This window comes from Falco naumanni, chromosome 7 (assembly GCF_017639655.2).
Source record: "Falco naumanni isolate bFalNau1 chromosome 7, bFalNau1.pat, whole genome shotgun sequence".
NCBI lineage: Eukaryota > Metazoa > Chordata > Aves > Falconiformes > Falconidae > Falco > Falco naumanni.
The window spans coordinates 22447354-22474416 of NC_054060.1; the positions used below are offsets into that span (position 1 = coordinate 22447354).

Below are 27063 nucleotides of genomic sequence, written 5' to 3' on the forward strand. Positions count from 1 at the left end.
AGCCCAGAAACTTCTGTTGATTCACTTACTGGAGCAGCTTTTTCTTTTCTAGCCTTCTGTGCTGCAGGAGTTGCTACTGCTATATGTTCCCTTCCAGGAACTCTGCTATATGATTTCAGGACATTCCTAAAACACTTTCAGGTTTCTCAGTTGCAGCCAAGAGAAGGGAAATAGCTGTCTGCCCTGATATGTCTCTACAGCATCTCCCTCTGTACTGTTGTGCAGAGGGGTGGACATCAGAAATACCATTAGGTTTCCTGTCTCCTTTTTTCCATGGCTGCTCTGTTCCACTATTTACAGTCAGCATAGGCTGCTGTACCAGTAAGATCAGTAACATACATCTGTTAAGGATATGTAATGGTAACTGTTCTTTGTTCTGTCAGGGAAAAAAAAGAATCCCTGATGAAACTGCAGAGCTGTACTTCAGTACAGCTTGTAGTCATGTAGATGTGGCAGTAGATGTTATGACGATAGTGTATTTATCTATATATAGCTCAAAGCATCCGCAAATAAACCGCTTAAGAAGGACGGAACTATGTCTTTTGAAGGTACAGGCCTTCCAGGACAGTGGGTCTTTCTACAACTTTTTCCTCACCTTGCATTCAGTAGAACTGGGTTTGATGTCATTTGGCATGGTGTAAACTGGAGGAGTTCCACGAAATCCGATGTATTTTCTGCGGCAGTGTAAGGTTACGGCTGCGCTCTTTCGCGGAGAGAGTCACTTCCTTTTGGATCAGTCGATTCACAGTTCCTTTCAGTTTGGTGTTTGGGTACAGTTGATTTTAGTCTTTCTTTTTTCTTTTCGCCACAATACACATTGCTTGCCCTTTCCTGTTACTTCTCCTCTTCAGCATTCTTGTTTTCTCTTTCCCAATAACATGCTTTAAGTCAAAGTGGACTGGGTGCTTTTTTGCAAGACCGTTTTTTTAAACACCAGATTACTGTAGTCAAATTCAAATAAATGACTTCACCAGAGACTTCACTGAGAGGAACATAAATCCAACAATGTATAAATACAAGCAAACACAGTTTTAAATGATCTCTTTATCTTTTTTGGCCTAAAACTCTCTGCAGCTATAAAAAGAAGGATGTGGGAAAGCATCTAACAGAGCGTGATCTTTTTTTTTGGTCTTTCCATTACTTGTTTTTTGTTTATTTTTTCAGAGAATTACATTAGTAATTCATAACTACCAGCTAAAGCAAATCTGATTTTAAAAGGAAACACAATACAAAACCCTGGGAGACATGTTTGGTCAGCTGAAAAGTGGTGAGTAACAGTAGTGTAATTAGGGTGAAAGGAGTCTTGCAAAAAGAAGAAAAAGACCTTCTCAGAGCTATTTTAAGATCTTAGGTCATGAGTTAGGTCATGAGCTTCTTAGCATTTGGTGTGGTATCTGAGTAGACCCTTGGATTATAGATCAGGGCAGGTGCAGAAGACTGTACTATAAATACTTTTACCCTTAAGGAGTTCACAAATGTCTTGAATGACAAACCAGACAGAAACGAATCAGTTCTGAAGAAGCAAATTATTAAAGTAAGTTTAGAAGTATTTAAAGTTTATTTTCCAACAAGTCATCCCATCATTCTTGATTATAAAAGCCAAACTGCTCTTCACTGTTACCTTAGAAATGCTACAGAAAACCTTTTACGGAGTTACAGCATGTATTTATTAAGCATGACTGGCATGTTCGGGGTATTTCTGTACTCGTTTGCTCCCTACTGAGCTGTGCAGAGACCTGACCATCACAATTCCGGCCTTCTATTTTAGGGCCTTCTCTTGCCCTATGGCTGGAGCATATATGACCAATTCCATCAGGGCAAGTTTTGCCATTTATACACGTCTCTTAGAAATACTGTCCCTCAGCTCCCCTAGGACGAAACAGTCAGAGATCCTGACAGGATAAAGTGCACTAACTATAATGGTAAAAGCTGCCTAATTTCATCAGTATCTATTGTTTTATTTGTTTTCCAGGTGAATACAGATGTTTTCAGTTTCCTATTTTCTCACCATATACCACACTCATGTTGCTGCTCCCTTTGTCCAGAATGAACCTTCCAGTTTTACAAGGGCTGCAGATGTCTCAAGAAACCTTTGAGAAATTAATTTGTATTTTATTTATATTTGCCTCCCTATGAGGGAACACTCTCTTTTCAAATGAAACATGCATGAGTTCACTCCAACTGACCTAATTTGAATCCTTAATCATCTTTTAAGAGGCATGTTTTCATAGAACTGGAAGAACCAGTTGTAGTGTAAAGTTAGGTGTCATTTCCTGTGTATTCCTTAGGGGGAAAAAAAAAAGAGGGAAAAAAAAAAAAGAGAGAGAGAGAAAACGATAAAGAAAAGGAAAAGCAACTCCAAGGCCTTGTTTGAAATTTTTCCAAATGAATATATCCACCTACCCTTTTGTTTGTTACTGGAATCAACAGGGTGAACTGCCTTTGACCAGCCCAATCCATGCACAAAAAAGTAGATCCTTCTCAAGGCAAATTTCTGCCCGTGTCAAAGGATATACAATATGACAGAAACACAGGTTCCAGCCTTGCTCTAGGAAATTATACCATATTGTCAGTAAGCCTGAAGTGCAACATCACCTCCTCACAGGAGGAGTAGTGAACGTCAAAACCAGTATATCCTTCTCTTTGTGTTGGCTGTCCAGATTTTCTGAAGAGCCTGATTAAATCAACAGAATCCAGAAAGGTAGGTACTCCCCAGAAGCAAGTAAAACTGCTGCTGGGGAGTTCCCGCACCATTTGTCAATGAGGGGGATGAGACAGCTGCTGTGGTGAAAACCAAAAAAGGGAGTAAGTAACATGACAGAATTAGTATTATGTCAGAAAAGCAGAGTTTGTGCTGCCTTCTTTTATGAGTATGCATAAATAATTTGTATATAGTCTTTCTTCACATATCAATTAGAGGGAGAGAGTATACAACCTACTTTGATTTCTTTCTTAGCCAGTTGGAACAGAAATTTCAAAGCAATTGAAATTGTTAATGAAAGGTACAGCAAGCATGTTTGCACGTGTCTGTACTTTCCACATTCTCTCTTATGAGGAGAAAAAAAAATATTAAATCGCCATCAGCCAATTCAGCCCCCAAGGATACAGGGTCATCTTGATATAAAAAAAGCTTATTAACTGGACATTTTCACATAAGTGGAACCTCAAGATTTTGTTTTTCTGTGGAGGTGATAGCATCCTTCAGGTATTTTCTTAGAAAACTTTCAGCTCCTTTCCTTGTCTCCATATTTCATACTTTCTCACGTATCCCAGACGCTCCCATGTCATGGCTAACATTCTTCTAGAAAAATGGAGCTGCACAGGAATTCTTTAAGAGCCTATCAGCACCACTCCCAAATTAGCCAGACAGGATACTGTTTGTTTAATTTCGCAGGACATTTGCTTTCCCCAGACCCAGAAGAGTGAATTCCAAGCCATGATACTTTACACTTTTTAAGGGATTTTTTTGTGGCAGAGTAAGTTCTCCTAAAGTAGGAACAAAACATACTGATATATTTCATAATGCAGTCAGATTATTGAACAATATATAACTAGATGTCTTTTAAATATTCACTATACTTACCCCAGAAAAGCCCTAATCTGTTCTAACTGGCTATATTGTAAAAGCAAGATAAGCGGAAAGAAAAAAAGCTACACTTTGGAGTCAGCTGGACTAAATCTGTGGATTTTTTCAACACTCTGTTGCCTGGTGTTCTTAAACGTTTCATGACAGTGCGGTGCTGTTTGTTTTTTGATGGATCTAAGCAGTATTTTTTGGGAACTGGCAGGGATGAATGAGCAATATTGTCTCTATAGACAAGAGAGAATTCTGCCCTCTAGAAACATTTTGATAATTTCCCCTATTATTACTGGTTTTTACAGCCCTCGCACAAGAGCGTGGTTATTAAACCAAAGCAGTGAGAAAACATCTTCTTTAAGTAGGAGTCAGGAAAAAAGCTTGTGCTTTGGCAATGGCCTTCCCCGCTCTCTGGTGACAATGCACCCGAGTCCCTGCACCTCGTTGCTGGCCTCTCTGAACTGGGTGCAGTTCATCGCCCCGTTCCAATGGCCTTTCTCAGGAGGAGGGGAAGGGGCTGTTGGGCTGACCCCAGATCCGGGGGCTTTGCTGCCTTGCAGAGCTGAAGCTCCATGATGCAGAGTGTGGAAGCCCTCTAGGAGCTGGGCTCCACTGCCCCGCAACCCAGCCCTCGCTGCCCCTGCGCGGGTGGGAAGCCCTGGGACGTTCCCTCCTGCAACGTCGTCGGTTCAGCTGATGCAGTGACAGCACCAGGGAGGAATTTTCTGCTGCAAGTACTGAGCGCAGACAAAGAGGCTGCTTAATTTTCTCTTTGTGCAGCCCAAATCCTGTGGGGCTGGTGCAGGGCCGTGCGCGTTCCCTGCTGTACCAGGGAGCGTGCGTCGCGGGGAGGGAGCATGTTGCGTCTTGCTCGCTCTGTGCCGATGAGACTGTGTGAGACCCGCCAGAAGCAAAAATAGTTCTCCACTTAATTACATGTTATTTTGTTAATTCTCTCTCTGCTGCCTGTCTCTCGCTGGCATCGCAGGGGGAGGGTGCAGGCCGCCACTCCAGCCAGTTCCATCCCAGCTTCTCCCGGGCTCCATCCCTCGTGGCCCTGGCTGCCCCTAGGAGGGCCGCTGGCCTGCCACTGTCCCAGGGAGGGGGGAGGGGTGCTGTAACTCCCCCCCCCCCACGACCCGGTGAGGGGTGCTGTAAATCACCACCACCACGACCCAGTGAGGGGTGAGGGGTGCTGTAACTCCCACCAATGACCCGGTGAGGGGTGCTGTAACTCCCCTCTGCCTCGTCTTTTCAGCTCGGTGCCTGCAGCATGTGCGCACCTCCCTGCAGAGCGCGAAGCCCCCACCGGGTTCGGCAGAGGGGGACGGGCAGAGGGGGACTGGCAGCCCCTCGCAGCCCCGCTCTGTCCCAGCACCACCGTGGTGTTAGCAGAGAGCCCTGCCGTGCCCGGGGGGGTCCCCCTTCCCCCTCGGCCCTGCCCTCGCCGCCAAGTCTGGCCTTCGTGCCCGCTTCCCCCCGGCCCAGCACCCCGCCGCCGCACTTGCTGCACCCCAGCTGCTCAGGAGAGATACCCCACCACCACCCCACACACACCCCCGCCCCAGCCTGCCGGCGGAAAGGTCTCAAATCGCATTCATTCCGTACGTAGATGTAGTTAACCCCTTCCTGCCCCTCCAGCTGCCCCCCGCAGCCCCCCCACCGCCGCCACCCTCCTGCTGTAACACACACCGGGCTCCGGGCGGGGGGCGGCTGCAGCACGGGGCCGGTGGCACCCGGGAGCCCGTGCCTCATCCCTCCCCGGGCTCCGGCTTGATACTTTTTTTTCTTTTTTCTTTATTTTCTCTCCTCTTTTTTTTTTTCCTTTTCTTTTTTTTTTTCTTTTCTTTTCCCCTTTCTCCTCCCGGCCGTCCCGTCCTGCCTATTCCGGACCCGCGGCGGGGCCCGGCCGCCGCACCCCATATACAGGCATCGGGCCGGGCGGGGGGCGGGCGGCGAGTGGGAGCGGCGGGGGGCGTGGGAGGGGAGCGGGGCCGGGCCGGGCGGGAGGGAGGAGGGGAAAAGGGGGGGTGGGGGGAAAGCCCTTTCCAAAAAAGTATTGGATGTCTTGAGGAATGCAGTCAGCCCCCTGGGAAAGGGCATATCTGTGAGGCGCTGCCCGCCCGCCGCTCGCACTCGGCCGGCGCCGCGTCCCGCACGGAGCAGCCCCGCGCCCGTCCCGCACCCGTCCCCTCGGAGCCACTCGCGCGGGGACGCGCCTAGCCCACCGCCGCCATGGATGCCATCAAGAAGAAGATGCAGATGCTGAAGCTGGACAAGGAGAACGCCCTGGACAGAGCCGAGCAGGCCGAGGCGGATAAGAAGGCGGCGGAGGAGAGGAGCAAGCAGGTCTGCACCGGGGCCCGGGCCAGCGCCGGGCTCTGCGCTTCCCGGCTGATTCCCCCCCTCCCCCCCGCACCCCGTATCCCCACCCCGCTCCTTGCGGAACTGATTGAACTTTCCCTCGGGCAGCGCTTCCCCCGGCGGGGGGGTCCCGGAGCCCGGCTGCAGGCGCCCCCCCGCCCCCCCCCCCGCGCCCCAGCCGGCAGCCGGGCCGGGGGACAGCCGCGTGGCCGCCGTGCCTTTGTCCCAGGGCACGGGGGGACAGGCTGCCCCGGGAACCCGGGCAGCAACGGCCAGGCGTGCTGCCGGTTGGCGAAGGGCCCCTAAAGCTGTTCGTCCCCTCCAGCAGGCTTGTCCGATCCCGGCCGCCTGCCTGCCCCCTTGCCATTCCCGTGTCCCATTTTCCCGGCCTTCTCCAGCCCGCCTCTTCTACACCTGGGGCTTTATTCGTTTGCGGGAGGGGGGCACACTGGTTGCACATTTCTGGGAGAATCCTGAAGGAGGAGGGAAGAAGGGAGAGGGATTTAAAAATTAATTTCCCACTTTTCTGAGCCCAGGGAGAAACATGTTTGTGCATTGTATTTCCTCTTGTGCACCTAGTTAGAGGATGACATTGTGCAATTGGAAAAGCAATTGCATGTGACGGAGGATGCAAGGGACCAAGTGCTGGAAGAGCTACACAAGTCTGAGGATAGCCTCCTCTCTGCAGAGGAGAATGCTGCCAAGGTATCGTGCCCTTGCCGCAAGCAAATTGAATCTAACTGTCTCTCCTCTCTCTCTCTCTCTGTCCTCTTCTGTCTCTTCTGCACTCGCACATCTCCCTTTGCACGATCACGTTGCCTGCTGCACCTTTTCCTGCCCGCCCTCCCCTCTCCACCGCTTTCCACCCGTATCACAGCTGGAGGACGAGCTGGTGGCTCTACAAAAGAAGCTGAAGGCCACTGAGGATGAGCTGGACAAATACTCCGAGTCCCTTAAAGATGCACAGGAAAAGTTGGAACTGGCTGACAAAAAGGCCACAGATGTAAGTTACCCCCATCCCTTTCACCACCACCCCAGCACAGGAACCACACGATCTCTGCACAGGACAGCCAGGACTCCTACCAAGCAGCACTCCAAAGCTTTGCAGGGGGCAGGGTCCAGGCACCTCCCAGGCAGGGAAGCGGGAAACACAGCACTGCCTCCTTGCATGAGGTTTGCACACTGTCAGAGGTGTTTGATTGGGTTTCTGTGCAGTCGACACGTGCTTTTCATGTGTACTTGCCGCTCTAGATGTGAAAGTAAAGAAAGAGTGGATTGTCTGTTCAGGTGATGGGGAAAACGGCTGAGGCTGGAACAACACTGCCTTGAAAATTAAGCGGAATCGGAGAGTTACTAGCAACTAGATGCAGGAGAGGGAGGTCCAGAAGAGCAGGGGCTGCTAGTTCTGTCACGAACGGTGCTCCTAGGCAGGCGTGCATTAGAGCTGTTACTAGATACTAGTTTGGTGTATGGCTGGTCCCTGAGATAAAAGATCCTCTCCTAGGTTGTTTTTTCCTGAAAATCACTGGAACTGTTGGGCTTTTCAAAGAAAAGTTCAGTCTCGTGTGAGAGAAAATCGTCCGGAAGATGATACTTGCTAAGCTTGCAGTTCAGAGGACAGGGATCCTGGGAGCAGGCTGGGAGTTATATATAGCTCAGCACTTTATATGGTAATAATGCAAGAGCTTGTGCCTCTCCCAGGCCTTCATCCCACCCACCTGTCTGCCCCTGACATGCATTTAATGGATTGCATGCACGGAACCGTGCGAGTTTATTGTCTCTGCAGTCAAGGTCCAGATCTCTATGGTGGCTGCTGCTGTTCTGTCGGTTCTCACTGGGTAGATCTCTGGCCTGAATTACAGGCTTAGGTGAAACCATGGTGTTTCCAAAGTAGTGACTGTCCTTTTCCTATACATTTAAAAATTAACCTCAAAGCCATAATAGAAAGAGGAGCCACCACGGATGAAGCAAGCAAAGCATGTCAGGGGGAGGAAGGGTACTTTTAGAAGGGGAAATGTTACCAAAAACAGCTTAGCGTGAAGGACAGCATGCTTTTGTCTCATTTTACTTCTAAAATGAACAAAGGGTTAAAAAGGTTTAAATTCAGTATGGGAGTTAGGTTGTATAACTTTGAAAGAGAACTCAAGAACTTAACATAAGGGTGCATGGGAGCGGGAAAGGTTGTGTGTAATGTGGATCAGATGTCCTCGGTCCTCTGCGAGGCTGCGGGATGAGAGGCAGCTTCCTAGCAGGACGTTTAGTTAACTGGTTCAAAGGAACCGCACAAAGATCCAGGGGAGATATTCCTTATAAGGAAAAGTATGCAGACTATTTGGGAATGGCTGGCCTGGGATGGAGGCAGGAGAAAGGCTGCTAGAGTCCCTGTGCGAAGCGAGAGACCTCTCTAACCAGCCCCGCTGCCATTTTCCTTCGCTGGAAGACAGTGCTCGGGGGCAGCTGAGCACGGTGTTTGCAGCCGCCCCCCCGGTGGGGGCTGGCGGGTGTTCCCCAGGTGGGTGCTGTGCTCCATGGTGGGCCTGGGACCGCCTGGCACTGCCCGGGCACCCCTTTCCTGGCACCGCGCGGGGTCTGCCTGGCGCGGCAGCTGCCCCGGCGTCTGCCCTGCCCGGCTGGGTAGGGGCAGGGCTCAGGGAGGGCCCGGGCCAGGGGCAGGAGCAGGGGCAGGCAGGGAGCACCAGGGGCAGGCAGGGAGGGACGGCTCGGGGGAAGTCGTCTTGCGCGGGGGGCGAGGCAGCCTGGCCGCCCCGGCCTGACTCACCCCGCTGCTGCCTCGGCCTCCCCGTGCGGGGGCAGCGGCGGGCGGGGCGGACGGGCCGCTCCGTGCCACGTTATTCCGCTCGTGCTGCGGCGGCGGTTTGCAGGGGGGAGGCGGCGGGTCCCGGCCCCGGCCCGCGGGGACCCGCCCGCCCGCGCCGCCAGGGGGCGCTGCCGCCCCAGTGCGCCCACCTGGCGCTGGCCACCGCCCCCCCGGCCCCGCCCGGCCCGGCCCCGCCGCGGAGCCCCCTCCCGGCCGCGGCCCGCCTCCGCCCGCCGCCTCCGCCCGCCGCCTGCCCCGGTGCCCGCCCCGGGGTGCGCCGCGCCGCTCCCAGCGGGTGCCGGCAGCCCCGCCCCGGTGCGCGGCGCGCGGGGGGACTTCCGGGGCTGGGGCGGGCGGCGCAGGCCGGGCGAGGCGCGGGCATGGCGGCGATGAGCTCGCTGGAGGCCGTGCGGAGGAAGATCCGCAGCCTGCAGGAGCAGGCAGATGCCGCCGAGGAGCGGGCGGGCCGCCTGCAGCGGGAGGTGGACCAGGAGCGGGCCCTGCGGGAGGAGGTAGGGCCGCCCGCTCGGCCGGGCTCGGCTCGGCTCGGCTCGGCTGGGGGGCAGCGGCCCGGTGGGAGCGGCCGAGGGGCTCCCGGCGGCTCGGCCCCTGCCTCCGCCGGCGGAATGGTCACCTGCGGGCGCGGCGGCGGGCGGCGGCCAGGCCCGGGCGGGCAGAGCCGGGGGTCGGGCCCGGGCCCGCAGGTGAGCAGCGGCCCCGCAGCGCTGGGCGCGGCCCGGCGGGGGGGCTGAGCTTGGCCGGTGTCGGACCGGGCGCTTTGTGTGAGGGCCTGGGCGAGCTTTTGTGACATTTGGGGGGGGCTTGGCGAGCGCCACTTGCCTTCGTACCCCGTCCCGACGAGTGCAGCTGTGGGGGCAGCGTGCCGATGGCCAGGGGGCTGGGGGCTTGGGGCCGAGCCCGAGATGGCCGCGGCTGGGGGCTGCCCACAGCGTCCGGAAACACCGCAGGGCCCTGGCCTGGTCCCTGGCTCTGGCCATCCACACTGTGCTCGGCGTGTGGCCGTGCCTGGCCCAGGCGGGGCAGGAGCCACGGGCACGTCGTGGGCAGAGACACGGTGAGGTGTGAGCAGCTCCCGCGGGCAGCGGGCGCGTGTAGGTGTGGGGGGCACTTACGGCGGGACAGCTGGTGGGGCTGGGTGCCCTGCCACGGGTGTCGGGGCGTTGTGGCAGCTGTAACTTGGTGTTTCCCACTGTAAAATGTAGTGTTCTTTGCAGCAGGCTTAGTATTTTCGGTGGTTGCATAAAGGTGATGCAAAAGAACAATTTTCTTACGTATGTAGCTTATTACAATAGTAAAAAATGGTGATTATTGGGTTTCCTTACAATATGGGGCTTTGTGCGCATTCTGGGCAGCAAGTGCAAAGGAAGCGCCTTCTGATTACTTGCAGGTGATATTCCCAAGGGGCAAAATGTGCCTCCTTACACTTGTGTAACTACTGCATTCTTGCAGGTCACTTCACATACCCGTTTTTTTCAGTGGGGAATCACGTCACAGTCATTAACTTGTTTCATAAGGGTTTCTATGTTTAAAAAAATACTTGTATTTGTTTTCTAAGCTTTGGTGAAGTAAAAGACATCAATTGTCCTATTTTCAGTAATATATATTGTTCTAAACAACGTATTAAGGGATTCCTGTTCAAATGGGAAGCTTTCATGTCACCTTCTGTGGCGGAAAGAATGGTGCTGGAGAAGTGACTGCAGCGCGCTGGTGAAGCTTTGTCTTCAGGGCTCAGCCACCTTGCTGTAAGGCTTAGGATCCTGAAGGTTAATGTTTGTCTCTTCCCTGGAGTTGGCTTGTGCAGATGATGTGGCATTCTGCAGAGTACATTTACATGGGATTGAAGTTTTTGTTTGGAGGGGTCAGTGCTGGGGTGAATAAAGGCAGAAAACTGAACTCACAGACACATGTAGATCTGTGCGTCTTCCATAACGCTAGCCATGTAGGGTTTTTTTTACTGTTGCAGCTGTGTTTCTGCATGCTTAAGGAAGGAGGCTTTGAGGATATTACAGCAAGCAAACTGAGGTGTGAGTCTGACCCTTCCCTTAGTGTAACACCTTACATGTATAGCATGTGACCAGCTAGGGTTGTTTTGTTCGGTTCTTCCTGTGCAAGGTACAGATATGCAAACAATGAAAAAGCTAAAGCTGTAGCCAAAACGTATCACGCCTTACAGCTTTTGATTGTTACACCAGATTGTTAAAAGTTTCAAGACTATGATTAGCAGCTGCTGCCTTAGAAAAGAATCTCTTCTGTGTTGAGCACACGCATCTCAAGGGGCTGTTGGTAATCGTGTTTTCAGAATGCATTTTTCTTCCTTCTGGAAAACAGAATCGCTCTTACAATGGTAATAATTAACACCCGATGGTAACTTATCCATCTCATCGCTCACTGTAAAAGTATGTGGCGTATAAGTGCTACGGCAAAACCGCAGGAGGTTATGTTTGTCTGTTGACTGTGGGAGTGCCCCAGTGTTTTTCCTGCCTCGCTGTGTAAGGAGGGAGCCCTGCTCTGCACGGGGCGACTGCGCTGCCGCCAGCTGCTGAGCCCGTACTGCCTCGCTGCCCCGGGAAGGGCGCCTGGACTTTAGTCGCCCTCTGTTTTCGAAGCGTATTATATGCCCTTATCGCGATGAGGAGTCTTGACGTGGTAATAATTAACGTGTAACATTAAACATTTCTTAAGGGTAACATTTACAAAAGGTGGTTTTCTTTCTCAAATGAGAATGTTCAGATTCTCATGTTTGAAGCCAGAAGTCTGAAAATAGAGTAGTACTGCTTGATTACATTTCTAAAGATTTTATATTTGGGTTAATGGGGATCTCTAAAAGTGAAGTCTCTTCTACTCCTAGTTCTACACATTTACTGTGCAGACTCATTAATGTTCGAATACATTATTAGTTTCCCTTCTGATCATTCCGGTGGGGCAATGTTACTGTGATGTCAAAGGTTGTTCTACTTGTCCGATGTGTAAGTTATTCTTACTTGTGTTACGTACAACAAAATTCTAGCTGTGGCCAGCTGTATCCAGCTGCCTCCGGTTAGTAAAAGCAACAAGTAACAGTTCCCTAAGTTTTTAATTAAAGTACCAAACTGATCAAACTGATCCTTCTGGTATCTACTTTGTATTGAGGGTTTATTTCTGCCCCTACCCACCTCGCCACCCAACTAGACATCATAGAAAATTCAGATGTGTACTTCCTCATATATAGCAAGATAATTTTCAGTACTAATTAGGAGTAACTGTTACTCCTGGAAGTAATTAAATTTGTAGAATAATGACCTGTTTATATATATTTTGGGCTTAATATCCTTTTGAAAGAAAGTAAGTTTAACAATGAGATTACTACAAGGCTGTTATGGAACTTGCTCTGCAATTTATTAAGCAAGCGTAGGTTTGGGGGTGTCAGAAGGAAAAGCTTGTAATGATAAGAAGCAGATGAGTTGCAAGAAAATGATGTGAATAGGTAATGCAAGAGGAGCAAATCCGGGGGAAGTTTGAGGATGGCAGCCTTGGGGGGAGGGGCGGATAGGTGGTGTAAGCGATTGTTGCCTGTATCGGGGCCCCTTTGAGATACAGCCTCTGCTGGTGCCCTCCTTGTCAGCTCTTGCGTAGCTTGCCTGTAGCCAAAACCAGTGTGAACTGGGGCATTTCCTAGGCATTCCCGTGCACTCTCACTGTGTTAGCTGTCTCATTCCAAATGCTGATCTAGGTGTGGTTTTGCATGTTTATCCTGAACCCTTCTTACAGAACTCAAGGGAATATTGGGACAATTCTTATTCAAAATATTGCAGAACTCATAAATAAAGCATTTTGGGTAATGTTGAAGAATGGGGTAATTAGTTTGTGTTGATTTGATTAAAAAAAAAAAAGGCGGGAGGGGAGACTATAACAAGTTCATGTCTGCAAATGCAATAACAGAAAATATTTGGGGAATGACGCATAGATCTTCCAGTGCTGTTCTTTTTCATATAAATTGTACATTCCTTAATGCACTTCATTTAAAGGAAGCATTAATCACTTTTTCCTCCGTTAAGCAATAACTTCACAATTCAATGAGGATGTAGACATTTCTGTGTATGGGCTTTTTAGGGGAAGAAGTAAAAAATGACTGAAGTGCCATTAAGTGGCACTAGCAGGTACGTGGGATAATCTTTTACAGGAAGTGATATGCGCCACCTTATTAATTAATTAATTTCTGTTCTTCCTGTGCTCAGGCTGAGAGTGAAGTAGCTTCTCTGAACAGACGCATCCAGCTGGTTGAGGAAGAGTTGGACCGGGCACAGGAGCGCTTGGCTACTGCCCTGCAGAAGCTGGAGGAGGCAGAGAAGGCTGCAGATGAGAGTGAAAGGTGGGTGGGGCTGCTCTTGAATGGATCATTGCCCTTATGACAAGGATGATAATTGCCAGGGTGTGGATTAGGGAAATAAATTTAATTGCTCCTACGTCTCAACAGGTGTAGTCTGCGCTTCCTTTGCCTAGCTGGACTTCAGTTACATCTTGTCTATGTAGGGATGTCAAAAATGTGTAGGCTTGAATTCTGTTTCGTGTCTCAGTTGTAAAGATACGATTTAAGCGGGGTAGGGCTTCTGATGGATCATGCTGCATCCTGTGAAAACCACTTGGCCCAGCCCAGGCTTCTCCATTTGGATAACAACTTTCTGAAGGTGACGTGTACTTTTGTGCTGTTGGGTGATTCTTGGATTCATTGTGGGATGAAAATCTCACCTGGAGAACAGCAAAGTGCTGGAGGAGGCTTTGGTTCTCCTGTTGGCAAGATTGGTACGTGAAGCTGAGCAGAGGAGAGCAAGCATGATAATTCCTTCAGATTTAGGCTGGGATTTCCAGAAGTACTTAAGTTAGGAACTCAAGAGTCGCAGCTTTGGAAGATCTCTTTTATTTCTACCAACTGTATTTTATATCTGTGATAGTACCTTTTATTGGGGAAAAAACCCGACCTATTCTGCTTGTTTCTTTCTACCTTGCGAACAGTGCAGCTTGTTGAAAAGAAAAGCATCTGAGACTCATGATGTGTTATAAAATTGTTAAGAGAATTTGGGTCAAACATGCATGGAAGGGGCAATATGCAATGTTCCCTGTTATGAAGGAGTTAAATTTTGCTAGTGCAGAGTGCTCCAGTGCGCTAGGGCTCTGACATGGCAAAGCTCAGGGGAATCTGTTTGGCCCATAAACATAATGCCTGCCAGTCCTGCAGGGGCTGTAACATGCTGTTTCATGATGAGTGTAAAAGCACAGATGTCTTGCTTCTAAAGTCCTAATAAGATGACTAAAGACCCTTTATTTACCTTGTTTTCCATCAGTTTCAAATGAAAAGGAGTAGCACAGCTGAACTGCGGTTAAGAGCTAAACAGATTAAATTTTCTTTCTTCCAAAGACAGGTTTCTTCCCTTTGAACTCTGAGGTGTGAATGCGCAGGGCTAGATCGATGGTGTGAAGAATCAAGTATCTGATGTGCTTCGTCCACCTTAATGCACTTGTCTGAAAGTCCAGCTCTGGTAGTGGTGGAGCTGGAGATAAACTGGCAAGCCCTGAACCTCACATTTCCTGTTTTTCACGTCTTTCAGAGGAATGAAGGTCATTGAAAATAGAGCCCAGAAGGATGAAGAGAAGATGGAAATCCAAGAGATCCAGCTTAAAGAAGCTAAGCACATTGCTGAAGAGGCTGACCGCAAGTATGAAGAGGTCGGTCCCTGAGTGCAGGTCATCTGTTTCTAAAGTGCTTTAGGCTGTGCCTGTAAATTCTTTCGTTATCCTCCCTCGCCCCCTGCTTTGCCATTTAAGTTCAAAAGATCACAAACACCACTCTTCCCAGCTATGGAAGGAAGAATGGGCACCTGGATACTTCGGGGGACAAGGTGGCAGGAGATCTGTGTCCAGATCTTTGCGCTGAAATGGCTGAGAGTATTCCCTGGTCTCTTAGGGAGAAAAATACTTCTAAGTTGCTTTTGGGTGAATGAAAGAGAGGTCTTGAAAACTGCCAGATAGTAAAGACTGAAATGAACAATGAAGTTGTCACATAGTCAAAACTCATGTGTTGACCAAAAAAGGGAAAGAGACCCGGCTCCCTGCTTTGTAGGTTCTAGAACCAGGTGGCGTGTGCTGCAGCAAGGTAATATCCCCACTTGTGATTTGCCTTTTCTGGTAGGTGGCTCGTAAGCTTGTGATCATCGAGAGTGACCTGGAGCGGGCTGAGGAGCGGGCTGAGCTCTCAGAAAGGTAAGAGTTGAGCTGCCCCGAGATGTGTGAGGTGCTACAAGACAACTGTAACAGCATGAAACGTTGGCAGTACACTGCGTGTTCAGCTCCAAGCTCTGTTTTTCTCATTTACTCTAATGGTCGAAATAAATAGTCAGTGCCAAAGTAAATGTGTTCATATGTGTGTGCGCGTGTGTGTTGTCACTGCATGCTGTACCTGCACACTGATTTTGTGAATGGCTTTTGTGCATTTCATGTGTTCACTAACAGCCAAGTCCGACAGCTGGAAGAACAGTTAAGAATAATGGATCAAACCTTGAAAGCATTAATGGCTGCAGAGGATAAGGTACTGATACTAATAAACAGTCTTTAGGTTTAACTGCAACCCGAGTCTCTCAGCTTCCATAGCCGGTTAGCTCACTCAGTAGTAACAACTACATCCTCGCTACGCTCTTTACTCTCTTTGCATCTTGCTTTGGTGGTTTTCTTTCGTCTATTTTTTGTTTGTTTATTCATTTTTACCTTTAAAGCTGATCTTTTGTGCAGCCAAAAAGAAGCTGAACTGTCTCACGTGTAAAGGCTATGTAAATATTTCTGTGTGAGCCAAGAACTGTAGCTAATTTCTGTCTGGTCGTTGTCTTAACGTACACTTGAAATGGCATTTGGCATCAAAAAGAGTTGCTTTCAGTCTGTGATGGATTCAGCTGCTTTTGAGGCCATTCTTTTGCTCTGTAATTGTTTTCATTTTTCTCTATCTTTTCCCCCTATTTTCTCCTGTTTCTTTTGCTTGACTGAATCTTCCATCCGCCCCTTTCCTGCCTTCCTTCCGAAATAACAGCAAATGTGCTGAGCTTGAAGAGGAGTTGAAAACTGTGACCAACAACCTGAAGTCGCTGGAGGCTCAGGCTGAGAAGGTAGGCTAGACTTGCGTGAGAATGTGTCCCTTATGTTGTCACCTGCACCGCCTGTGGGGTTTTCTGTATATGCTGGTCACTGCAGCATTGCAGCAAGGCCATCTGGACTTATCGCTGAGTTTATATTTGGCTCGTGCCAGAACCTAGTATTTCTTTCAGTTCCAAATAGGTCAGTATTATTTGACCACATGTTCTGTTAAGTAATCTGACGGGATTAAATATTATTTATAGTGTCTCTCAAAATGGCAATTGTGTGCCAACATGAAACTTCTCCAAATGCCACTCGTTTTTAAAACTGTGCTACCAGTTCCCACTCAAAGTTCCCACCGTATAGCACTGGACTATAACTCGAGGGAAGTTTGGCTCTTGTAATAAACTGTGTATTACTGCAGTCTGGTAAGTGGAATTAATTTAGTTATACCCATGTTAATTTCTTGTATACGGTTGACCTATTAGAAGAGAATCTCAAATGTGGGGTTTTCTGGTATGTTTAGAATACCTGGTCTAATATCAGCGATCCTCTTTCTAATTACAGTACTCGCAGAAAGAAGATAAATATGAAGAGGAGATTAAAGTCCTGACTGACAAACTGAAGGAGGTAAAATTCGAGCTGTTCTTTACAACACATCTTCCAGCGCAGCTTTGATTCTTCTAATATAAACATTTCTTTGACGCTTTAAGCATGAACAAATCATTTTGGAGATGATTTGGTGTTAAATGTATCTCCTGAGAATTAGTATTGCCTTATTATTTGCTGCATTTCATTGTACTTTTTTCCTCATTTCAATTTTTGTTCCTCTGTTTGTAAATACTATGTGTATTTGCTACAGTAGTCTGTATTTGTCTTGACTTCAGGCTGAGACCCGTGCTGAATTTGCCGAGAGGTCAGTAACCAAGCTGGAGAAGAGCATTGATGACCTAGAAGGTATGAGGTTTTGTTTTCTCACTTAGGGTGGAAATACAGATTTTTTTTATTCTCCTGTTGTGGGTTTGTTTTGTTTTCCAGTACCCAGTTCTACACACCTGACTTGTCCTGCTTATGTAAATGGGTCTGCCTCAATAGGGAAATAGGCAAAATGTTTTCAGGTTGAAATGTGCTGATGACTTTAAACGCTTCAGGTGAACAGTGTTTTGCTCTTGCCTGTTCCTTTTTCTCTCATGTTCTCAAGACTTCTTTTATTTTTTTGCTTTATACTTTTCTACTTGAAGATAAAGAAATGTATAGGGTAAATGATTAGATGATAAGTATTTTTATTATCTTACTAAAAAGCTGATGAAGAGCTGTGTTACATTTGAAATAATTAGGAATGTGGCAAGCTAACCTAATTTTTTCCTGCGATAAGTGTTGGTCAGGGCAGGCATTTTGTGTCATAGGCCAGTTGCTGTTTTTCAGTGAAGCAAATAGATTGTATAGAGAATCAGGAGGACAGCTTATTTAACCTCAGAGGGTTTGTTTAAAGGTTTTGATAAATCTTTCAGAACTGCAGCAGAATAGTTGCATGTGCTTTCTACCTCCAGAGAAAATAATTCAGTAGTGGTTTGTAATTAAATGTTATGTGGAGTTTACTATTTAGACACGTTAAACTAAGTCTAGGATTTTAAGAAGCTTGATTGCTTGGTATGGCAGGCTGACTTCTGCAAAAAGGGTATGAAATATCTAGGTAGCTGCTGAGAACTTATCGCTGACTCAGAAAGGAAGCAGAGAAGATGTGTTCAGAAGGAACAAAAATTGCTGTAGGAAGCTGAGTTTATGACATCACACAAACCAGAGTGTTTTCTAAGGTAAAAAAAAAAAAAAAAACCACAACACAAACTGCTAGACAATAAGTGGTAAAATGGTAGCATTCTCCTTGAGTCCTGTTTTTGGATCTTCCAAGCCTCCTGTGTGCCCTCCTCATGTATGTTAAAACAAAAATCCAGGACAGGGAAACATGGATTTTGCTTCCCTTGCACGCCTTTTTTCTTAGTTTTCTCTGTGTCGCAGGTTGCTCCGCTGGCAGTGCAGTTAATGAACTTGTCATGTAGCACTATTCGCTGTTGATTTTTTTTTTTTTTCAATTCTTCTCTAATTTTGTAACTTTTGTTTTGTCTGTCGCAACACCTCTTTCTGTTGCTCTTCCCCTTTCCTACGGCTTCTGGATGGTATCCTGTGCCACCACCTGCACCTTCCATCCCGTGATCACGCTCCATTTCTTTGCACACCTCCGCCTTCCCTTGGGGGATGTTAGATGAGCTCTATGCTCAGAAACTGAAGTACAAAGCCATCAGCGAGGAGCTGGACCATGCTCTCAACGATATGACTTCCATGTAAATGTCTTCCCAGCTTGTGCCTGCACCTGCTTCCCTGCCCTCTTTGATTGCGCAGCTCCGTCCTTGTGAAATTACACTCCCTCTGTAGCGGGAGATGTGTTCTTTTAGCAAGACTAGGTGTACAAAATACCATGAACAGTTTCTTTACCGAGGCAGAGTGTGGGTGAGTGTTGTGCCTAGCCTGGTAAATACTCATGGTGATTTTGTAAGCTGCCTGATAAGCACGTGTTTACTCTTTCATTCTGTATCTGCAATCCGTGTGTCTTGTGGTTGCCCTTTGTCAGTAACTCTGCGTTCACCCTTCCAGTTCACCTCTGTTCAAGCATTGCCTACCAGGGCCCGTCATGTTCACTTCACCAAAGAAAATTGCTTTGGTATGTGTTGCATTCAGAGCGTATTCATCTGCTGTCACAGTTTTTCTCTGGCAAAGTTCCTACAAAAGTTTCAAAGAAAATTAGGTTTAGCTGTATTCTCTGTTAGTGACAGTGGAAAGTGCTTATCTCTATTTCCTTAAGGCTCTGAAAATCTCGGCTGTTATCACTGCATTACAAGTGTGGGAATTGGTTTAAAGTACTTTGCCATTTAAACCCATAAAAGTCAGAATTGAATTGTAGGTTGTTTCTGCATATTTGGTGGGAGGTAGTAGTAATTTACTTTGCATACACCAAAAAGGTGGTTATACCAACTTTAGTCGTAAGGAGAACAATAAAGAGTGTATCAGGCAGCAGGAAAGCAGGAGAGTGATCACTTGTAAGGTGTAACTAGTCTCCACGGCGTTTGATACAAACTGGCTGCTCTTACATCAGCCTAAAACTCTGAACAGAGGTCAGCTGTGCTAAACCCACCTTCCCATGCTCAGACCTTACTTGCATGAATCCGGTACGGTTGACGTGGGAAAGAGGAAGAGTTGTGGCTCTCGGGTGCTTGCGAGATGCGATGGTTTAGTCTCAAGGTTTGTTTTGGGAAGCTGGCATGCTTTCAGCAAGGCATAAGCTTCGCTCAGACATGGAAATGTAGTTTGCATGAACCCATATTTTAAAATGTTTTTTCTTTGTGTTTTTTCATGCCTATATCTGTTCATTACTTCCCTCCCTTTCTCTCCCAACTTTTTAGTGGGGATCTAATTTTGTCTCTGTCTACTTTGATTTTACTGTATTTTTTAATTCCCCCCCACCCTCCCAACATCTGCTTTTGCTCAGTGGCTAATCAAGCAAATGGATTTCTTTTTTTCCTCCTCTGTGTACAGAGATTACAGTATTTCTTCAAATTGGGATATTTCTAAGTGGAAAACAGACTTTAAAATGTGTTCTACTGGTACACGAGGACACTACTCTAGCATTCCAGTCCTGGCATGGTGTGGTGTTTATCTAGTAGTCATCTTGGCATGCTGGCCTGTGCTGTTCCTGCTTTTTTGGAAGTCTTTACTGCATCTTTTTTATTTCCTACCTTATCTCACTTTTTCTTTTCACGCAGATAATTTTCTTTGCTTCACTTCTCCAAAGACATCTTCATCAGGTTGGACAAAACATCTTTCCAAGCTTTGGATGTTTCATGGGTTCATTGTCCTGTCTTCTAGCTTAGTTGACTCTGTTCCTCTAGCACCTGGCTCAGAACATGCTCTGCTTGTGCTCTGCTGTACAGAAACTCTACATCTCTCAATGTAAAATAAACATCCCAGCTGTATCCCTTTTGCTATTCCCTTGCCTTTTATTTAAGTTATTTAAATAATTATTTCAGTTACTAATAAAATTTGCTTTTTTTGCCATTAGGGATTTAGATTTTTTTTTGTGTTTCCATTTTTTTAAATTTTTTTTTTTTTTGCTACAAACACTTTTGCCTGAATGTTGACAATGCAAAGCCAGTGACGGCAGTCTATGGGGTGAGAGTACACAATTCCACAATACTGTTGGTACTTTGAGGTCAAAACTGACCAGTTCTGATCTTGGTCTTTCTCAAAATCTGAGGCAGATAAAATGGCGAGTAGGTGTAACGGAGATTTTTTTCAGCTGTTATTCTTGGGCCAAAATTTTTACAGACGCTACTTCCTCAGGGTCGTTTGGTCATGGGAACATGGCTGGGGGAGCAGTGAAGTCCTTGACACCAGATTTTTCGTTTAAAGTCAGAAATTGTCTTCTAGCTTGATGCTGAAGGCTTCTTGTCTTTATATAAATGTGTTTGTTCATTAACTTAAATATCTGAGATAAATTTAAAGGGACAGTATCAAAAACTTCAAATTATTTTTTTCACCCAAAAATAGTCTTTTAAATGTCCTGCAAAAAAATTTTCCCCCTTTTCATACTTCAGTTACTCTGCAAAGATATTGCCTGCTAGCTTTTGGGTTTTTACACGACATGCTTCTCTGGAGCAGCATGGTAGGATTGGAAGTTCAGCAGGGCCATTTCAGTAGTTCTCCACTCTCTGCTTAGCTCAGGCTTCAGAGTTTGAATTGCACACTCTTGAGAAACGTTTCAGAACTGGAGTAGGAGAAAACTCATCATTACACTACTAATGAAATGTTTCTGCTGTGAAGTGGAATGTACAGATTGCAGGTTTGAAGGCCTAAACGTTGGCTTTCAGCTGATTAGGTAGCCTAATTAAGGATGAAGCATTAAATACTGACACCTTGCCTTTTTTTTGTACTGTTATTTGCATCTGGAGAGTTTATTACATTGTTTTAACTTCATTTTCTTCACAATGAAAACAAATTGTTTTCCAGTTCACGTTAAAGTGAATCAGTTTAAACTGGGTTGATTCCTGATCATGCCTGTTGCTGTATATATTGCTGAAGTTCCTAAGTCCCCACAGCTAAATAAACTCATCATAGCATACCTGAGTTTTAGTTTTTAGCTAGTAGAAGAATGTAAACACGGCTTTCTTGTTCAACTTCAAAGTTATTCAGCAGTGAAGTGCAGGCTAGATTTTCTTCCCTCCCCAAAACTTGTGTTCCAAGTAAGGCCCGCAAACAGATGTGTTCTCTTACTCCCCTGCCATGCCTGGGTAACTTCATCTCATCCCAGTTTTTTATCCCATGACACATGTCCTGGTGTTATCCTGTACTTGGGCTTCTCCCCATAGCCAGAGTATGTCAGCAGTTACAGGTAGTCCAGATAATAAAGTTCAGCTTACTACTTCTCTGTTGAGATACAGTAAGTGGGTTTATACACTGTGTGTGTTGCAGGTGAAAAGTAGAATGTTTAGTGTGAAGGTTAACCAGACACAATGGGATAAGCGTTTGTAAAGTGACTGGAGCTGCCGTGGTTAACTTCCCAAGTTCAGTTCAGGGCATGCGGTCTGCAGACACTCGGCTGTAGCAGCTCCAACTCCTTCATCTATTGTGTGTTCTGGTTTATTGTGTCGGCACTGCTGGTTTTCCCCTCAATTCCTTGCAATACTGTTGTTTCTGAAAAGAAGTCAAAAAAGCAAAATCCAGTGTAAACCTGGTGATTTTTAACACAGTAATATTGAACTTCAGTGTCAGTCCTTGCTTTTCCTTCAAACACGCGACAGGCGCTCTGTGCTGTAGGGTGATGAGTTGCTGGGCAGGTCCTCGGTGGCCGTGTAGAGGGTTCCGAGCTGGCCCCGCTGCGGTGTTCCCTCATTGCAGCGTGTTCTAGCACCCTTGCCCTGGTTGGAGCTGGCCTTTACGTGGTACGTTCCACAAGGTCTAGCCACGTGTAGCTGGTCGGGTACCTGAGGTTGTTAGCGGGCGCGGGGCTGGCTGGGGTGGCCCCTGCCTGGGCGCTGTGCTGAGGCTGAGCCTCGGGGGCCTGAGCTCCCTGCGGTGGCTGCCGGCGGGGCCGGCCCTCTGCTTCACCTCTGGGGTGGATGGCGGCCAGGCAGCTGCCCGGGGGCAACGGGGGCTCCTGTACGCTCGGGAAGGGCTTTCCAGGCTTTACCTGGGCCTGCAGCCCCAGCTCGGATGTTGGGAAAGACTGTCAGTCTGCCTCGGGCAGAGAGCGAGGTTTGTGTGGTGAAGGCAGGCATCAGCCTCTTACTTCAAGTTATGTTGTCATGTTTGAACAACGGCTTTGCCAAACAGTGAAATTTTAGTTACTCTGAGGTCGTGATGTTTTTTCCGCATACATACGACACTACTGTGATGAGAGAGACAGGACCTGGCTGCTTGGGGAGCGGCGTGGGCTGAGGGCCCTGTAGTGCACGCTGGCTGTGCCAAGCCGCAGGAGCCGGGGCCGTCAGGAGCTGCCGCCCACCATGCAAGCGTGTCCTGCGGACCGGCTCGCTGCATGGCTTTGCCGTTGCTGCACCCAGAGCCTGCAGGGGAAGAGGATTTTTCTGGAAGCTGATAGGAAGCTGGTGGAAAGGAGCCAGAAGCAGTCATTTCCTGTAGGGGAATAGTCCGGGATCAAGAGGTCGGGAGTGCCGTTTGAGTCTAGGCTGCTGAGAGGAATATGGACAATTTGAGACAACAAGATGGTCAAAGCCCATCATGGAACGTTCTGCAGAACAATCCTTACTAAATGCCCTGCCACACAGAGCTGTGGCTGTTCCCTTTGAACGTGAACAGTCTTCTCCGTTTGCTGTATTAGAGCAACACAGGTTTTCATGCTTCTGTTTCACTTTCACTGAATGCTTTCTTTCAAAGTACAGCTGGACAATCTAGAGGTGTCAGAGTGTGTCGACACCAGTAACAGAAGGACGTTTCCCTACCAGCAACACCATTTCAGCTGTCAGATGCCCCAGGAAGGGAGTACAGGCAGAGTCAGATGTAGCGGTGTTTGCACCGATCACTCCTGCTGCTCCTTACCCTGGCTGAGATGCAGTTGCTTTCCCTCCACTGACAGATGAGGTTCCACCACACCTTAAACAGTTTACAAGAAAAAATGGCACTTGTAAAACAAGTCTTCCACACACTGTACCTAAAGATTAAAGCGGGACTTGGTTCTTCTAGGAATCTAGCTGCAGTTGTTCCATTTCTGTTCCCACTTGCCTGTCTCACAGCAGTTTTGCCACAAGAGGAGGCTTAGCCAGTTCTTCATAGGTTGTAGTAGCTGTTCCTTGGAGTAGCTTTGAATTGCTAGAGGTCTTAGAAACAAAGGTAAAATGTTTCTCTGTATGTTACTGAACTGTCTGTGGTGTGACCAGTTTCTTTATTAACTCTTACGTAACTGTTTTCTCTGTCTAATCTGTCTTCATTCTGCCTCTTTTTTTCCCCTTCTAACCTGCTTGCTGCCTGTACAGACCAACTCTACCAGCAACTTGAGCAAAACAGTCGCCTAACTAATGAACTAAAGCTGGCATTGAATGAGGATTAAACTTTAGTGTGACTATTCTTAACTTGTTTAAAAACTGCTTCTTCCAAATTTCCTTAAAGAAATCAGTGAATTAAGTGAATCAGTAAATGTAGAAATCAGTAAGAAACCTAGAAATTGATTTTTTTCAGGCTGTTGACTCTGTGGTAAATTGGATTAAATTCTCAGTTTCTGTTGGAAAAATACAAAAATGCTTCTTCTGAATGAAGCTTCTCCTTCTCTGTATGCACACCTGCTTTGGAGGAGCAGTAACCTTGTTGGCTGTGCAATAGCTCCTTTCCACTTCAGTAAACAGCTACAGCATTTAGCTAAGAGTATCCAAAAAGTAATAGCTTGCCTTGTGGAGAGGCGCTCAGTTTACCTGACTTCATGAATTGGCCCTGAGATTTTTACTGGAATGTGGATGAGAGAAAAATGTTCATACGGGTTCGTGTTTTCTGTATTTCAAAACCAACATAAAGGATACTTACAGCTGTTCTGTTATCGGGAGACTTTAATGCAATAATTTTGCATTACTATGAATTGGGCTTGTATCTGACTTAACAACAAAAAAAAAAGAACAAAACCCAAACAAATAACAAAAAACCACCAAAAACCCCTAGGAATGGGAGCTCCATCTGAAAATACGCGGTCAGTTTAAAGGTACGCTTGCATTAGTGTGGAGTTACTATTGTGGGACTCCGGTAGGGCGCAGCTCTAGAACATTGTGCTCATATATTTTACAAATAAGCGTGTTACATGACTGTCCTATAAAAGTGCGCATGCAACATAAAGCTACTAACTTCAATTTTATTTATTTTCTAGAAGAAATAAATTTCTTAAAGGTCACTTCACTGAAGAAGTGATTAGTTTTGATTTTTTTTGTTCTTTGCAAGTTCTGAATTACATGAAACTTAAAGCATGGATCTGCAAAGAAAATAACTATTTTCATTATTGCTCTACTTCAAAAAAAACAAAACCGAACAACAAACAAACCATTCACCATCCCCCATTCCTATAAGCAAAGAACACATAAGCATTGTGTCTCTGTTGGCTGTGCATTTTCTTAACAAATTCAGTTGCCAACAGTTCTAAACTTGCATTACTTATCATTTATTTTATTAATTCAGAATTATCTCTAGTTATGTTGTCTGGGGACACCGGTATTTATGAGCATGCACATTTCTTAACTATCTAAACCCTCCCGTAGAAATTATGATTGCATGCCTTCGTGTTCTGAGAATCAGTGCCTCCAATGAACTGCTATTCATGTTTTAATTTTCTAATCCCACAACAGAGAAAGTGGCGCATGCCAAAGAAGAAAACCTTAGTATGCATCAGATGCTGGATCAAACTTTACTGGAGTTAAACAACATGTGAAAACCTTCTTAGCAGCAACCACATTATTTGTCTTATTATTTTTACACCTGCTTGCCGTGAAACCCCATAAACGTGTCTTTATTTTAGTTTCACCGCAGTCACAAGAACATCTGCTAAATTATCAGGCAGGGGTCAGGGGAACACCAAAATGGGCAAGCCATATGCGGGTTAAGCGATATTATATTATGGTTTAAATGTGCCATTTCCCAACAAAAATGTTACCTACACTTTGTAGAGAGTTCAGCAATTCAGTATGCTTAGTCTTTTGAAGAATCCTGGCTGTGGCAGAAGAGTGTCCCACCTCAAGTGCCATCTTCAGTTTTTAGCAAGGAGCTTGATGCATGTTCAGGAGAGATCAGGTGGAAATGGTGCTATTTCAAACAAAAGGTTCTACTGAAGTCTTTTGTTTGATATCAGACAAGTCAGGAGTTGTCCAGCACAGTAACTTATTTTTATCAGAATTTTACTGATCTGTGAGAATTCGGACTTTCTGTGCCTTCTAATTCAATAAAACGAAGGTATGTAGACAACAGAGAAAAGTGAAGGCTTTTGGAGGTTTGAAATCATGTTCTTGCAACTCAATACAGAAGTGTAGGTCAGCATTTCACCTTGAGTGTTCATTCGATTGTATTTTTCATGTTGAAATGAAAGATTCAATAAATTCAGGAGAAAACATAAATTTGGAAGAGATTGTTTTAAAATGTATTTTATTTGTGTGGATCTGGGGGAGGGGGAGGAATTTATAAACCGATATTCGCCTCACTTTTTTTCACACTTTCTTTGAGCAGTTTTAAAAGTATACCTGTATGTAAACATTGTATAATGATATGGAATAAAATGCACATTTTAGGACATTTTTTAAATTTTGCTCTCCTGTGGTTTGTTTTTCATCTCATCAGCTTTCTGTGTATCGCTGTGTGAAATACGTGCCCCTCTCACTGGGACACGCCGTCAACACGCTGGCACTCGGTCTCCTCTGGGCTGACGTATGGCAGCGCGGGGGTCCGGGCTGCCGGGGCCTGCAGCTGTGAGGGGCCCTCCCAGGGCCGTGTTGCTGCAACCTGTCCCCATCGCGTGACTGTACCCCTGCACGGGTGCAGAGCGCAGCTGCCCCCGAGGGGTGATCACTCACTGTTGACCAAAACTGTTTTCAGTAAGACCATTGCAGAGCTGCCGTAGAGTTCTATAGGGAGTGAGCCCTGACGGCCATGCTCTTGGAAACGCTACCGTGTGCTTTCGTGTCTGGCCGGTACTACGTGTTCATTTGCTTCAGTACAGCGATAAACCTTCCAAAATAGCGTCCAGTTCAAGAGAGATCCTTTCACCCAGCTTTTCACTACTGGTTGCTAATTTCTACACATGTAGGTATCCATTTGAATTACGAGGTCTGTAAATGAGCAACTTCAGAACTTGAAAAATAATTCTTTTTCCTTCTTTTTCTGTAGCATATTGCTGAAAGTTGTTGCTGCCTGCTTTTGTAGCAGCAAGGAGCGTGGTAGGAGGCAGGTACAGGTGACCTTCCAGATCCTTAAAGAATCTCCATTAGTGGACCCTTAGCAAGCAGATGAAACCGAGTGACTTTCTCAGCAGCGAGTGTGGTGGGGAGAGTGAAGGAATAATTTCAGGTTAAATAGGAGTCAGGGGAGAGGTACTGCTGTGAGTCTCTGGCTTGCTTTGTGCTGTGAAGGAGAACTCTGTAACGTTACAAGCTTTTCTGTGATTCACTGGCTGCTGCCAGGTTGTCCTGGATGGAAAGGATGAGATCCCTGGCTTCACGTTTCCCTTAAGTGTTTCTGGGGATCAAAATAACCCATTACAAGGTTCCCGCAGCGCCCTGAGCTTGTATTGGAGGCCAGCCACGTAACGCTCCAGGTAACCGCTGTTCACAGGTAAGTTACTCTAGTGCCTTTCTCCTTCCTCAGCACAAGGATGAAAATCAGGAAGCGGGGCTCTCAGAGCTCAAGCCTCTGTGTGGTGGTGATGGGTGCGGCTGGAGGCCGGAGGGCTGCTTCCCACCGGAGCCGCCGCGCGGGGTAGGGCCCAAGGCCACCCAGAGAGCCGGAGGCTGTGCTGGGAGCCAGGCGGAGGAGACCCTGGCGCGGGGCCACGAGCCTCGCACAGCCGCGCGTGCTGCCTGCCCCGCTGGATTGCCTGCATGGTCCTGTGGTCTGCGCTTGGGTCCTGAACGGTGTGTCTGAGTGAGGTCAGACCTTTTGT

The 27063-nt window shown here is 47.0% G+C and overlaps 1 protein-coding gene across 23 annotated transcripts; it reads left to right on the forward strand.

Annotated features, from left to right (window-relative positions):
• Positions 1-5658: 5658 nt before the first annotated feature.
• TPM1 (tropomyosin 1) lies at positions 5659-25709 on the forward strand. 23 transcript variants are annotated; one of them, XM_040600122.1, is made up of 10 exons: positions 5659-5926; positions 6819-6944; positions 12995-13128; positions 14363-14480; positions 14944-15014; positions 15832-15907; positions 16443-16505; positions 16763-16832; positions 18136-18214; positions 19691-20932. In XM_040600122.1, exons 1-10 carry the CDS (start codon positions 5813-5815, stop codon positions 19692-19694), a joined length of 855 nt encoding a protein of 284 aa, XP_040456056.1. In that variant the 5' UTR covers positions 5659-5812; the 3' UTR covers positions 19695-20932. The 23 variants fall into 23 exon arrangements, with proteins under 23 accessions (XP_040456056.1, XP_040456050.1, XP_040456053.1 ...); XM_040600125.1 differs by lacking the exon at positions 6819-6944 and adding an exon at positions 6521-6646 and having other exon boundaries at positions 5675-5926; XM_040600137.1 differs by lacking the exons at positions 18136-18214; positions 19691-20932 and adding exons at positions 6521-6646; positions 24764-25709 and having other exon boundaries at positions 5684-5926.
• Positions 25710-27063: the final 1354 nt, after the last annotated feature.